The 13,176-nt window shown below is 47.6% G+C and overlaps 1 protein-coding gene across 4 annotated transcripts; it reads right to left on the bottom strand.

Moving 5' to 3' along the window:
- Positions 1-214: 214 nt before the first annotated feature.
- Positions 215-13,161, bottom strand: IMMT (inner membrane mitochondrial protein). 4 transcript variants are annotated; one of them, XM_052681371.1, is made up of 15 exons: positions 13,016-13,161; positions 10,934-11,010; positions 10,549-10,738; positions 9,430-9,550; positions 8,770-8,850; positions 8,159-8,260; positions 7,859-7,995; positions 7,069-7,172; positions 5,982-6,117; positions 4,852-4,981; positions 3,635-3,649; positions 2,468-2,691; positions 2,050-2,181; positions 1,523-1,652; positions 215-1,185 (listed from the first exon to the last, which is right to left on the bottom strand). In XM_052681371.1, exons 1-15 carry the CDS (start codon positions 13,058-13,060, stop codon positions 578-580), a joined length of 2,232 nt encoding a protein of 743 aa, XP_052537331.1. In that variant the 5' UTR covers positions 13,061-13,161; the 3' UTR covers positions 215-577. The 4 variants fall into 4 exon arrangements, with proteins under 4 accessions (XP_052537331.1, XP_052537333.1, XP_052537334.1 ...); XM_052681373.1 differs by having other exon boundaries at positions 8,159-8,254; XM_052681374.1 differs by lacking the exon at positions 3,635-3,649.
- Between the last annotated feature and the right edge of the window lie 15 nt (positions 13,162-13,176).

The following is a 13,176-nucleotide window of genomic DNA, read 5'->3' as shown; positions in this document are numbered from 1 at the left end:
AACTGCAGAACGGGTCTAATAAAAACCACACAGGGTAGGTGTCCACCATAATGCCTGCTCTACATACATTTGTCAAAGTTGTGCTCACAAAGGAGTGAATTCTGAGAACAGGATTAGTACAGAGATGAAGCCTTGTCTTCCTCAACTCACTGAGAAAAGCAGTTCCTGCATGGCAGCTGTCTTTGCTATGAAGGAGGAAACTGAAAAGCAGGGAGAGTGGTTGAAGCCTTGTTTTATTCAGCTGACAACGTGGCAAATCAATAATGATAGGTTACAAACATTTTGGTTGGATCACAAGCCTGCTTGATAAGATGGGGAAACAAAATAGTTACACAAATTGTGAAGAAGCTTCCTGAAGTCGGTGGTCATGATAACGCAAAACCAGTACAAATACAACAGGTGGTAAATTAAATACAGTGCAAGGAAACAGGACGGGACCCACGCTTTGATTTAACGCTTCCAGCCCGCCCCCACCAGCTGGTTGGTTTGCAACCCTTAGGAGCTCACCCTTGGAGGTCATTGGGTTTCTCTGCAGCGTGAGCAACTGCTGAACTGCCTCTGCACCAACAGTCCGAGCTCACTGCACTTGAGTTGTTCCCAGCCCCACAGCGCTGGCGTATGCTGTCAGGATATCCACTATCTGTTTGGTTTCGAGGGTCATTCGAGCTTCAGTCAGCCAGTCGTGTGCAACTCTCCTGGACTCTCCTCTTAACTGGTTGACGAATTTAGCTGCCAGCTCCAGATCTCCGTGTTCAATGCAGTAGGAAGCGTAAGACAGTAATTTAAATGTATCGAGGTCATCGGGGCTGAGCTCGGTTGGCGGCTTCAGCTGTTGAGGATGGAACACTAGAAGGGACTGCAGGTACGACAGGAAGTACTGATACAAGCTGTTTCTTGTTTCGTCAATCATAGCCACTCTTTTTGCCAGTTTTTGGACTGTGTAGAAACGTGCTCTGAGGGCCTCTTCGCTGTACACCCCTCGTGTCAGAGACTCCTGGGGGAGGGCTGCTGTTAAGGCTTCTGTAAAGGCGTTGTCAGAGCAGCTGGCCTTGATGGCCTTCACTGCGCTCTCCAGTGGCTCTGTGGGGCTGTCACCAGAGGCTGTCTTCATGCAGTATTTGAGTGCCTCCACAGAAAGCCACAGCTGATGGGCCTTTCTGGCCTCCTCTTCTGCTACTGCATGACCTGCAAAGTAAGTCAAAGGGGCTCTCAGCTGGGGCACACAGACAGAAAAAACATGGAATACAAAAGCAACAAAAGCCATCCCTCTGAACACTTCCTAAAGCAGCCACCCCCTTGCCACCTGCTCACAGCAAGTCTGTTCCACACCTCAGGATCAGAGTCCCTGCCAACAGAGCAAAGCTGTGGCTTTGGCAGAACCAGCTTTGGACTCTGCAGCTGGGATTTATTGAGTACTGAGCCAAGGGCAAACCAGCAGCCACGTGGCTGATCCAGTGTTCAGGCACTGGATTTGGATAAGAACCGTGACTGCTCCTTAAAGAGATGAGATCTCAGTGCTCACTCTCAACTGCTTGCTCAATTCCTTTCAGCCTGGCGTAGGCAGTGTTTATATCCAGTGTGAAGTTGTCAAGCTGCTCCTGAGTAAGGCGTCGGAATTGCATTTCTTGCTCGCTGAGTTTCTCTGACAAGTTCTGAAATAGATATGTACACCATCAGGCCAGAAAGAGCTCTTTCTTTAACTAACTGTATTCAACCTCTTTGTAAGATATGTTTCTGTAAGCTTTTGTTCTTGCTACAGACAACACACATAGTAAATGTACCGGTAATAAGTCTTTTTAAGGTGGTGAAATTAACAGTTAATGAATTTCTAATTACCAAATTTTGACATATAGCCGAGGAGCTTAAGACAACTCAGCATAAAACCTACATGCTGAAGGACTTCTTCATCTCCCGCAGATGAGGGCATTCCCTCCCCAGCTCCCACTGAGTCTTCCAGAAGATGGTTCACGTCTCCTCCAGCTGGAGGCTTCACCACCAGCATTTTAGCCAAATTCCCACTCAGCCCCTGGGGGAACTCCTCTGCCTCACCTGCTCAAATTCCACCTTCAGTTCCTGTTCCTGGATCTTAAGAACATCCCGCAGGTGATCAGTGTGGGCAGCTGCCTGCCGCCGGAGCTGCGTCCTCATTTCGCTCTCCATCACCTCTCGGACCTCTTCAACCTGCACACAATTAAACAGCTGCTATTGCACTGCACTTGTTACCCATCAGAGTACATTTTCGTAGAAGTGTTACAGATTTAAGCTCACATTTCATCGTACAGAGCTGTTAAGGGCCACTCTTACAGCTAAGCCTTTTCCTAAAGATTGCGAAGAGCAGCCGTTCTACATCTGAAGAAGCTTCCCCACTCCAAACCTCCCTTCCACGCTTAGCAAGGCAGGGGGGCCTCAACCCGAAGCCCCTTGCTGCTCCCTGTACCCCTCTTCAAGGTGAGTTCCACCACTTTACCTTCTTCTCCTGTTCTATTTCAATCTCACTTTTGTGATGCTCCAGTGCTTTCGCCACAGCTGCCTCAAGTGCCTTTTTGTCTTCAAGTTTTTGCTTCTCCAGGGCCAACTCGATGTGCTGCTGCTCCCTGACCCGCTGCTCAGCCAGCTCCTTGTTCAGCTGGTCGATGCGACGATGCGCGTGTGCAATCAGAGAATTCAAGTCGTCTGTTGACAGCTGCCCAGCTGAAAAACAACTGGGCGTTAGAAAGGGCTGCAGAGAAGCTGCCCCACCTCCCCCTGGAGAGCTCCAAGGGTCCACACACGGTTGACCTGTGAGCACCTTTTAGGAGATGCTGACTGGTGGTAATGCCCACCCGATGCTCCCTTCTGAACCAAATCTGCAAGTACTTCCTATCACTTGGAGAAAAATTACCATAGTTCAATCGAATCATTCACATCTGTGACTTATGCTCTTCAGCAGTTCTCCAGGCCAACTGTTCACAGCCAGATTTGCTGTTTGTTATCTGGTGCAGCAGTGCTCGTGTCTGACCCAGAAGCTGAGCAGCACCACTAAGGAGCTCAGCAGTTGAAATTACTGCTATTATAAAATAAAGCTGGGGTTCACTCCATTTCAGTTCTAAAATTTAGTTTTCTTTGATCAAAAGGGGGAAAAAAAAAAAAAGAAAATCAACCTCAGAATCGAGAGTAAATCAATCATGAAGATGAAATTCAAATTCAGTCGATCGATTTGGTGACCTAGCTCAGAGCACCCAGGCATGCTGGCAGTATCGCAGGAGCTGGCCTCAATCAGGCCAAAAGTTGGGCCTTCCAATTAGAATTAACCACTGTTAATTAGAATTGATTAGTTTCTGTTTCTCATTGGAATCTCAGGAGCTCAATTGGTGACTGGCTGAAATTAACAAAGCAAGTGGAAAAGTGGCTTTCAGATGCAAACCACACTCACCTGGCAAGTGAGAGCTGCTAGGCAAAGTCTGGTTTAAGCTGCACATGCAGAACTAGTGGGAAGGATCCCAAAGCACAGCCCAGTCTGAAATGTTTCAGGGATACTTTTCACCACTTTGTTGACACTGCGTATAATTTAAAGTGGTGCACCACACAAACATAAAAAAGGACAAAGAGGAAAGAGAGAACATTCACAAGACCAGGAAAAGTTGCAGGAACTCACCTAGATCACTTATGTCTGCAACAGAAAGAGGAGAGGATGGAAAAGTTAATGCACATTCACTATAGCAGTCGGTCGTGCTAAAGTAAAGAGACAACTAACAGCTTCTGCTCTATTATGATCAAAGGCTTCAGGAGTTTAAGAACAGCATGCTGATCTCTCTACGTTACAAGCAAGATGTAACCTGAAACATCCTCACCACAGCTGCCTTTGGAAACCCACAGATGAACCTTCAGGTTCAGCCAAAGCAAGGAATACAGGTTTGGAGTAAAGAAGTGCAACAGGACACTGAGAATTTCCAGGTTCTTAGCAATGAGGAGCAGTTGGTTAAGAGACAAATTTCCAAGCAGCAGTGGGAGCCACTATCAGGTCAGTCCTGTACACTTCGTAGGGTCACGCTGGTGTGAAACTGAATGCTTGGAAGCTGCCAGGAGGTTCCCTCTCAGAAAAGTGCAGTGCTCACAACACTCAAGACATCCTTCCCTTATCCTGCATTAGGAATGGCAGCTCCATCTCCAGATCCCAAAATCCTGTTTTCTTCAGAATTAATACCTCAGAAGATTGTACATAAGAGACAGCACAGCAAATCGCAAAGTTTGTTAACCTAGCAAGTTTTTCTAACTTCTTAAAAGTAAAGACCCTGAGCGTTCCAGAGACCTAATGTTTTCATTTAGCTTTGAAAGCTCGTTTGTGGACTAACCTTCATGTTTCTAGAGCATTAAGTACTATTAAGAAAGAGGATCACAGATGTGGAGCTGACTTACTTAAGCCACAAGCACTTAATTGTGAACCTGACTTCTTCCCTGCTTGCCTGATGTGGTATCTGAACCTTCCAACAACTCCAAGTGATACATTTATCCCGCTAGTGAGGCAGAAAGATTCTAACTGTACTTCTGGATCACATTTCTTGCTTCACTTTTTTCTTTTATAAGGAAAGAAGGCAAGGATTCCAGCTGAAAAACCCAAGCACCTCAAAAACGTGGGTGTGCCAGATGTCAGACAAAGAACTGTAGCAGCTGGAAAACACCATTCACTGCTTCTGTTACTCCAGATCAGCTCTTGTGTCACTCTCATTTAGAACTAACATAGCAGGATGGGTAAAGTATGTAAAGAGCAGTGAATTCGCTCTTTCAGTCATTTAAAAACAATCAGGGAATCCTGAAAGCAGACACTGTTACAGCTGCTCTATGGTTACTTCACTGCCGTCACCCCAGACTTACTGAGCCCCTTCCAGCCCGGCTGCACATCGGGGGTGATGCTGTCGAGCTCTCTCTGAAACTCCTCTCTTGCTGTAGCCACAAGTTCGTGATACTGAGCCACAATCTTGGCCTCAGACTGCGCTGCCTGAACCTGTAACAAACAAAAAAGGACACTGGCTTATCTTTCAAGGCATGGAGACTTCATCTAAGAGCAAACCTGAGTTAGTGGCAGAGATCTTTATCCTCACTGGGGAAAAGCTGACCTGTGATATCAAGCCTCTTGCATAAAGTAATTCTTCACACCAACTGCACAGATCTACTTCTCCACATGCACACTGTAACTTTGTAGTCAATCTGTAGCCCAGAAAAAAACCAAGATAGTATCTTAAACTCAGTAGCTGCCTTAAAGATATCCAGCTCTACTCCTTCATTACAGAACGTTTTCTGCCATCAGAGCAGTGCTGCTATCACACAGCCCCAGCAGGGAGCTGCCCAATCCTCAGTAAGTTCCCTACTGCCACTCTTAAGAGAAATTCTCCACTGAAAATGCATCAGAGGAATCAATTATCCTGCAAAGGGACATGGTTTCAACTTTGCTTTTCATCCTCTATTTCCTGAGCTGTAAAGTGATCTACCCACAAAGTCATCAGCAGACTCCTCCCCAACCTGATCATTATATAGGTGTGCCCCACATCCAAAGAAACAAGTTCCTTCTCAAGGTTAAAAAGTAACCTTCTCAGCAGTGAGCCCTAAGTCTCCCATGCCCTGCCGAAGAGCCACCACCAGAACAACTGGATACACTTTGTGAGAGGACCCCAACCAATCTGCACACTGAATGCTTTGTCTCATCTTCCAAATTCCAGTCCAGCATCAGACAGAAGGAACTGCAAGCCGCCCAAGGAAAGAGCAGACACCGAACAAGCTGGCTGCACAATCTTCTAGGAGAGAGTTCAGGTTTTTCTTGCAAAGTCCTTGTCAAGTCTACCCACTGGTACCATAATCAGCTCAAAGAATGACTACAGCTAATGTTTAGAAAAAGGATTTAAACTAGAAAATATTTGATCCACTAGAGAGGACTTGGAAAAAGGGGGACTCACAAGCTGCCACGGAGTCCTCATTCTAATGCTGATGAAGAACAGCTGAAGCATTACCTTTTTCACTACGTTGTCCAAGTCAACTATCATATGATGAAGATTTTCCTCTGCAGCAATAATGTGAGCTTTGGCTCCTGGGATCTGAGACTTCTTGGCATTCTCAATTACTCCTTTTGTTTTCTCTAACTCCTCTCTGAAAAGAAAAGAAGCTGCTGATTATAACACATAATGGTCTTACTGCATAATCCCAGAGTAAAGATCACTTTATGCTGTCTATTTCTACAGGAAGAACTCCCTGACAACCAGTGGGTGCACTGGTGATGCTTTAAAAGTTGGACTTGGTGACCTGAGAGGTTTCTTCCTAAAGATTCTACCAGCCTGTACACAGCCTACAACTGTGCTGCTTCAAAGATGTTCCCCTCTATTTCTCATTTGCCCCCTCAGCCTCAGAAGCGTTCAGGAGTTCCCAAATTTATTTCTATCCTCACTACAAGAACAGCTTTTGTCCATCAACTTACTTGTGCTGCTACAATCACTGCATAATGACCTAATGTACATCAGTGTAATTTATAGAGAACCTGAGGTTACGAGCAGTGCCTCGCTTCAGAATTCAGGTTTTCACTAAGCACACATCTCAGAAATATCCAGCCTTATGGGCAGCTCTGCTGAAGGACGGAACCAACAAACAGCGCTGTAAGAATTTCACATCACAGCTAGGAGAAGCTAATGATTTAATTTTACACTGCAGCTACGAGAAGCTAATGATGTTACTGACTCAACAGACACAGAGTGCAGCAATGGAATTCTTACAGTAGGCATAATAATGATTAAATTATCCAAAATGATATTAAAAGGATGATTGTCTTATTTAATCTTACTTGAACTAGCCAACACTGTATGTAAGTACAGACAGCAGATAAGTTCTTACAGAGAGAAATGAGAGTGTTGTACCACGTGGTAGGCACCTAGGATGTGCAGCAGCAAACCTGCAGATATTCATCAATAGATATTCACCCTATTTTAATGATGTGAACAAACACATCAACTCATCGCACACAAGTGATGCTACTTTCTGCCTAGAAACTCATCTACTGGCTGCCAGCCCACGCGCGCTGTGTTTGACGTTGTAAAGCCAGGGACTCACTTGGCTTTCAGAAGGACATCAGCAGCTTCATCCACTGCCCTCCTTCGATCTTTCAGAGCCTCCTCCAGAGTGCGCCACTGAGCTGATTTCTTCTCCCCAGCGGTCTGAGAAGCAACACGTTTTTCATCAGTGTTATGACAATCCCTACATTACAAAATCACCCCACAGATAACATCCAAGATTCAGAATCTGCTACGCTCACTTCACTCAGCCTGAGCAAATGCTTTTGTTTCACCAACAACACAGCTTGAAGCTCTAACAATTTCTTCCTTCCAACGTTTTGTTTTGGCTTTGATCCTTGACGTTGTGATTAACCACCCCATTACACCCTCTGCAACAGAACTTATCAGGAAGCAGCAGTCCTACACAAAGTGGGGCATCAGCACACCAGAACCACAAGCTGCTGTTGCTCACAACCCCTATCCATCTCTAGACAATGCAAAGCCATTCCAGACCAGGAATAGAACAATATTCTAGGAAGACTTAGGCAAAAGGAATGGTTTGACAGAATTATCTTGGGGTGTCACACTGTTCAGCCTGACAGCAAGGAGCTTGGGAATCAAAATACCACAAGGCATTGAAGATTATCAGCATGTTGACTTAACTTTTCTACTCACAGAAAGGGAATGAGTTGGAGGGAAAAAACATGTCAAAAGCAGAAGCACTTTATTATTAAATCATACATTTTGCAAGTGGGAAGATCAGGTAAAACTGTGACAAAGATTAAACCTCAGATTTTAACTACAAGATGAATTGCTGCTGAGCACAAGTCCCCAGCTGCCCAATTTACCTCTGAGTCATCCATTGCCTCCTTCAGTATCTGCAAGTGAGCATTCACTGCTTGCACAGCAGATTCCTGTGCAGTGATTGCCTGAAGTGTTATACGAGCCGTAGAGCTCAGGGCTCCTTCCAACGTTGCTGCAAGGGCTGGAAAAAATACTGGAATTAACTGAAGACTCATCACTGCAGTGCCACATTACATCTCAAATGTAGCCTTACAATTTTCTGTGGCCCACAGGAGTTGGTCAGTTGGGAAACAACTCCTTAGTCCCTTACAGTGTGTGTGGGAAAACCCCAGGTATGGACTTACCTGAGATCTTCTCTTGCTCCTCTTTGTCTTGCTGGGCAAGACGAGCTGCGACTTCGTCTGGTGATCGTTCTTTTATAGCATGGGAACCCTCGTGTTCTTTATCTATAAAAGCAGAGAAATTGTTTAAGCATCAGATTCAACTGTTCCATCCCAACTGCTGTACAGACCACTTGTAGGAAGTAACTTTCTTTTTAAAATTGACTTTGGTAGTTAGCATCATTTTATAAATCTGACTTCCGAACAAAGCCGTACCAAAACTACCTCAAGCTTTTTTGTATCCATCACTGTAAAGTGAAGGTGCTTCACTTGGCCCTGCAGAGCTCTTCTAAAGCACGGTCAGAAAGCCACCAACAGCAGAGGCAAACTGGGCCGTGCAGCTTCCATTCAGCAGACAGGCAGACTCTCCCCTCACATCCATCCCTGTAACTCTCCCCACCATCAATCTCACTTGCTCAGCATGCTGAAAATCTATAAACAAATGATGGAAGATCTACAAAAGGCACAAAGAGTGCTTCTCAAAAATGACAAATATCAGCCCAGAACCAAGAATCGGTGCGTTTGAAGCGACAAGACTTTGATTTTCTGTGTGGAATTCATGCAGTCTTTTTCACCTTCTTCAGTCTGTATCCCTGGAGCTGGCACCGACACGGCTACCCCTGTTGCAGAGATGATCTGTGCTGCAGCTGTGCCTGCTGTTAAGGACAGTTACAGAACTGAAACAGTTAGTATGCACTACAGTGAGAACAGGGAAATAATAAATATTGGGTTTTTCCTCTGGAGGAACATTATTTGGGCTTTCATGTTATTATTTACAGAAAAGGAGACGGCATTAATTACACACACACACAAATCTTCACCTGTCATGACAGATAAAGGAACAAAGGTGACAACTGTGGCTCTATGTTCCTTTTAATCTGGCTTTACAAGCAGCTCAACAATTGTCTCAATTAAGCCATACTACACTTGCTTAAGAAAAAGAGAGAACATCTCAAGAGTCCAGCACCCAAAGTGAGCCTTGTATGTAGAACTATGGAGCACAGTCATTTATATTAGATTCCAAATATTCTAAGGTACATAAACTTAACTAAGCAAAAACAGCTCAAGCCTTTCTGGGCAAATTTCCTTATGATTAAAAAGAATATTAATTCTAAAAACCTACAGCATACACATCTGCAACCATTCCCAAACCCTATCTTCATCTGCTGTGGGATGCATGGAACAAGAGAACATTTGCACTTCTGCTTCTCTCTGTGTGACATTCTGTAAGTTACCTTCTTTTTCCTCTGAAGGAGCAACAGCTTCTGTTTTGCTTGTCTGGGATTTGGGAGCAGGCTGTTTGGATTCTTTCATTACTTCTGCTACGGATGAGATCTTCAGTGGACCTTGTTGTACCTTGAGAACCAAGAGTAAGAAATACTGTCAGTTTTCCAAACAGTTTTTGTGTGTCACCAACTCCACTGAATGGCAAAGAATACTTCCACATCCAGACAGCTGTATCGTAAATCCAGCCTTCAAAGTACAAATGAGAATGACAGCAAGGCCATCTAATTTTTCACCTTGATTTTTAATTTAGAGAGCATCCTTATAATTTTTATTTCTGCAAAGCTGAACATTCAGTAGTGGCAGTTTCTCCTACAAATAAAAATGAGTTAAGGTATGTATACAAAGCTACACTGTCATATTCAAAACGTGCCAAACATTTCTCCTATAAACAAAGGTTGAGGGAACTGGGCTTGTTTAGCTCAGAGAAGAAAAGGCTCCAGGAAGACCTCACTGTGGCCTTCCAGTACTTGAAGGGAGCATATAAACAGGAGGGGAAATGGCTGTTTACAAGGGTGGATAGTGATAAGACAAGGGGGAATGGTTTTAAACTGAGGCAGGGGAGGTTTAGGTCAGATATTAGGAGGAAGTTTTTCACACAGAGGCTGGTGAGGCACTGGGACAGGTTGCCCAAGGAGGCTGTGGATGCCCCATCCCTGGAGGCATTCAAGGCCAGGCTGGATGTGGCTCTGGGCAGCCTGGTCTGCTGGTTGGTGACCCTGCACATAGCAGGGGGTTGGAACTGGATGATCACTGTGGGCCTTTTCAGCCCAGGCCATTCTATGATCATTCCATTATAAAGGGAAACGTACAAGCAGCACTGTTACACAGCAGTCAGCAGTGGTTCTATGGAATCAGTAATTCATGAGATGAGTTTGAAACAGGAAGGGACCCACAGTGTGGTTCAGTATCATCTCAAAGAGTAACAATCTAAACCAAAAGTGCTCAGTTCATAATTCTTAAACCTAGTGCATAGCAAAACTGATTAGAATTTGAAAACTAAGAGCAGATCTCTCTCTAAACAAGGAAAAGTGAAGTGTGCAGGAGGGCGGTGAATGGGAGCCGCTTACCGGTTTCTTTGGCATGGGCGCACTGTAAGGCGCAGGACCGAGCGCCATCTCAAACAGTTTGTCAGAGTAGGGAATGGCCTTCTCTACATTCTCCCGGAAACGCGGGTCGTAGCTGGCATACAGGACGGTTCCCCCTATTCCTCCACCCACAAACAAGACGCTGGCACCAATGATTTTGCCTACAGAACCGCTGGAGAGAAAGGGAGAAAGAGCAAAAATGACGTAAATCCCACTGTATGACGAGAAAGCCTCCAACAGATTTTAAAACTTCAGCCTACGCCTGGGAACACCCACTGTGATCCAGAAGGCGGCCACCAACCCAAGGGTGTGGGACAGACCAAGGGATGGAAGCATCACCTCCACCCCTCCAAACCCTCCGACGCACCCGGACTCCCCCGACGTGGTCGCATATCCGCAGCTCAGTCGTGGCGGACGGAGCGCTGCCCTCCTGCACCGGCAGTTCTGTGAGGGGTGGAGGAGAGCAAAGTCAGTCAGAGCACATCTCAGCCTCTCCTCATGCCAACGCACAGCAGCTCGGCTCGGTCTGAGAGCTACGGCAGCAACCAGAGCTGCTTGTACACTTGCAGCTCCTTCACGAGACACAGACATGTTTCAAACACGCAGCCACTTTCAAGACAGAGATCTGATTATATTATAAATGAAATTACCATGTGAGGAGTGATATTTTACCATATTCTACTTAGCAGAGATAACATTACCTAAGATTTTTATCTCCTATTTTACCTCAAAATGAAGATTTACCAGAAAGACCGGTTAAGCAGTGGCTTGACATAAATCTGACCTAAGAAGCCAGGCAGACAGCACAGACCCCTGCACAGGGCACTGGGAACAGCTGCTGCCATTTCTTCCTCCTACTCAGCACTCCTGTGCTATTTAATTTACCTAAATCCTGGAAAGCTCCTTGTTTTACATTAATTACCTGCTATTGCATTGCTACAAAAACCACTCCACAAGGTACATCACACCTTCCCTGCAGCCAACAGAAGAACGGCAGGGACTCCAGAATTAGAGATGATCCACATAATTAACAAGCCCTGCCTCACACACAAGTGCTTCATGCATAGCCTCAAGCAGCGACACAGAGAGCACAACCTCATTCTCTGCATTCATTCAGTCCAAGCTAAACCTCCCACTCCCCTCCGGCTGCCCCATAACAGCTCAGGCTGCCCAGGGCTCAAACCAACCTGGCCTTAAGCACCTCCAGAGACAGGGCACCCCCAGCATTCTGGGCAATCTGTAAGGTCCTTCCCAACCCAAACCATCCTGTGATTCCATGACTCGTAAAGGTGACACCAGATGCACTGACAGAAGGAGCAGCTGCTGTGCTTACAGCTGCAAGTGGATGGATTTCAGTGATGGCTGAGGGAGCGGTCAGGTGAGAAAGGGCTGAACTTCACCAACACTGGAAGGAAACCCGGGGAAAGGCAGAACCTTGCAAAGCTAACAGTGCCTGAGTGGCCCATCAGCAACACACAACGCACACAGAACGCTGCACTGAGACTGTCAGACCTTAACAGGGCAAAGGCACTGCAACAGGTTGCCCAAGGAGGCTGTGGATGCCCCATCCCTGGAGGCATCCAAGGCCAGGCTGGATGTGGCTCTGGGCAGCCTGGTCTGCTGGTTGGTGACCCTGCACATAGCAGGGGGTTGGAACTGGATGAGCATTGTGGTCCTTTTCAGCTCAGGCCGTTCTATGATTCTATGATTCAAAGCACAGCACCTGATTTCCAGCACCGTGCAGCCGTTCTGGACACGCTCTCGCGCATGCACAGAGCTCTATGTGACAAACACCAGCGGAAGTCTGGTTTCCATCTCTCAGCTCAGACTTTCCACAGGCCCTGATCTCAGCGTGCACGGGCTGTCCTTGGCCGGAGCCCCACAGCCTCATTCAGTGGCGGTTTCCCTCAGCCAACGGCCGGCCCAGGCCTCGATGCGGGACCGCCGCGAGGCGCCCACCCCCCGCAAGGTCACGTCCTTCCCGCCGCCGGCAGGCCCGCCGTCCCGCCGCCCGGCAGCCGGCCGAGCGCCGCCACCTCCGGGCCCACCCGGCTCCATCCGGGTCACCCAAGCGGACTCCGAGGACCGTCACGCCTCGCGGCAGCCGCTTCCCATCGCCCTACGCAAATCAGGCCGCGCTGCACGCCGGTACTCGTAGTGCAGCCCAGAAGCGAGCTGACGGCTCCCGCCCGCCGCGGCGTCCCATTGGCTCTCGCGGCCGTCCCTCAGAAGCCGAGCGGCCAATCGCGGCGACCGCGTGGGGAGTCATTCAGAGCAGATGGGGCCACGGCTGGAGGACGCGCTGCTCCTCAGCGCCTCAACCGCGTGCCTCGCAGCGCGCTGCCGCCGTCAGCCAGAGGGCAGGCGCCACTCATACCGACTGGTGGCGCTTCTCCCAGGAGGCCGCGCGTCTTCTCCCTCCCGCTCCGCTCCATTCAGCCCCGCTCACCTGCGCGGCCACCGCGACCCCCGCTCGCTGACAGGCCCGCAGCATCGCCTCGGAACCGGCGGCGGCCGAGGGCAGGCTGCAGGAAGGCGCCGCTCACGAGAAACTCCCAGCGCCTCCCGCCTCCGCCCCTCACCGCGAGCAGGGCGCGGTGCGCATGCGCG

This window comes from Tympanuchus pallidicinctus, unplaced genomic scaffold, assembly GCF_026119805.1.
Source record: "Tympanuchus pallidicinctus isolate F22 unplaced genomic scaffold, pur_lepc_1.0 scaffold2, whole genome shotgun sequence".
NCBI classification, from domain to species: domain Eukaryota; kingdom Metazoa; phylum Chordata; class Aves; order Galliformes; family Phasianidae; genus Tympanuchus; species Tympanuchus pallidicinctus.
Note: the sequence above shows the minus strand (reverse complement) of the source record. Positions and strands in the feature narration are given on the sequence as shown.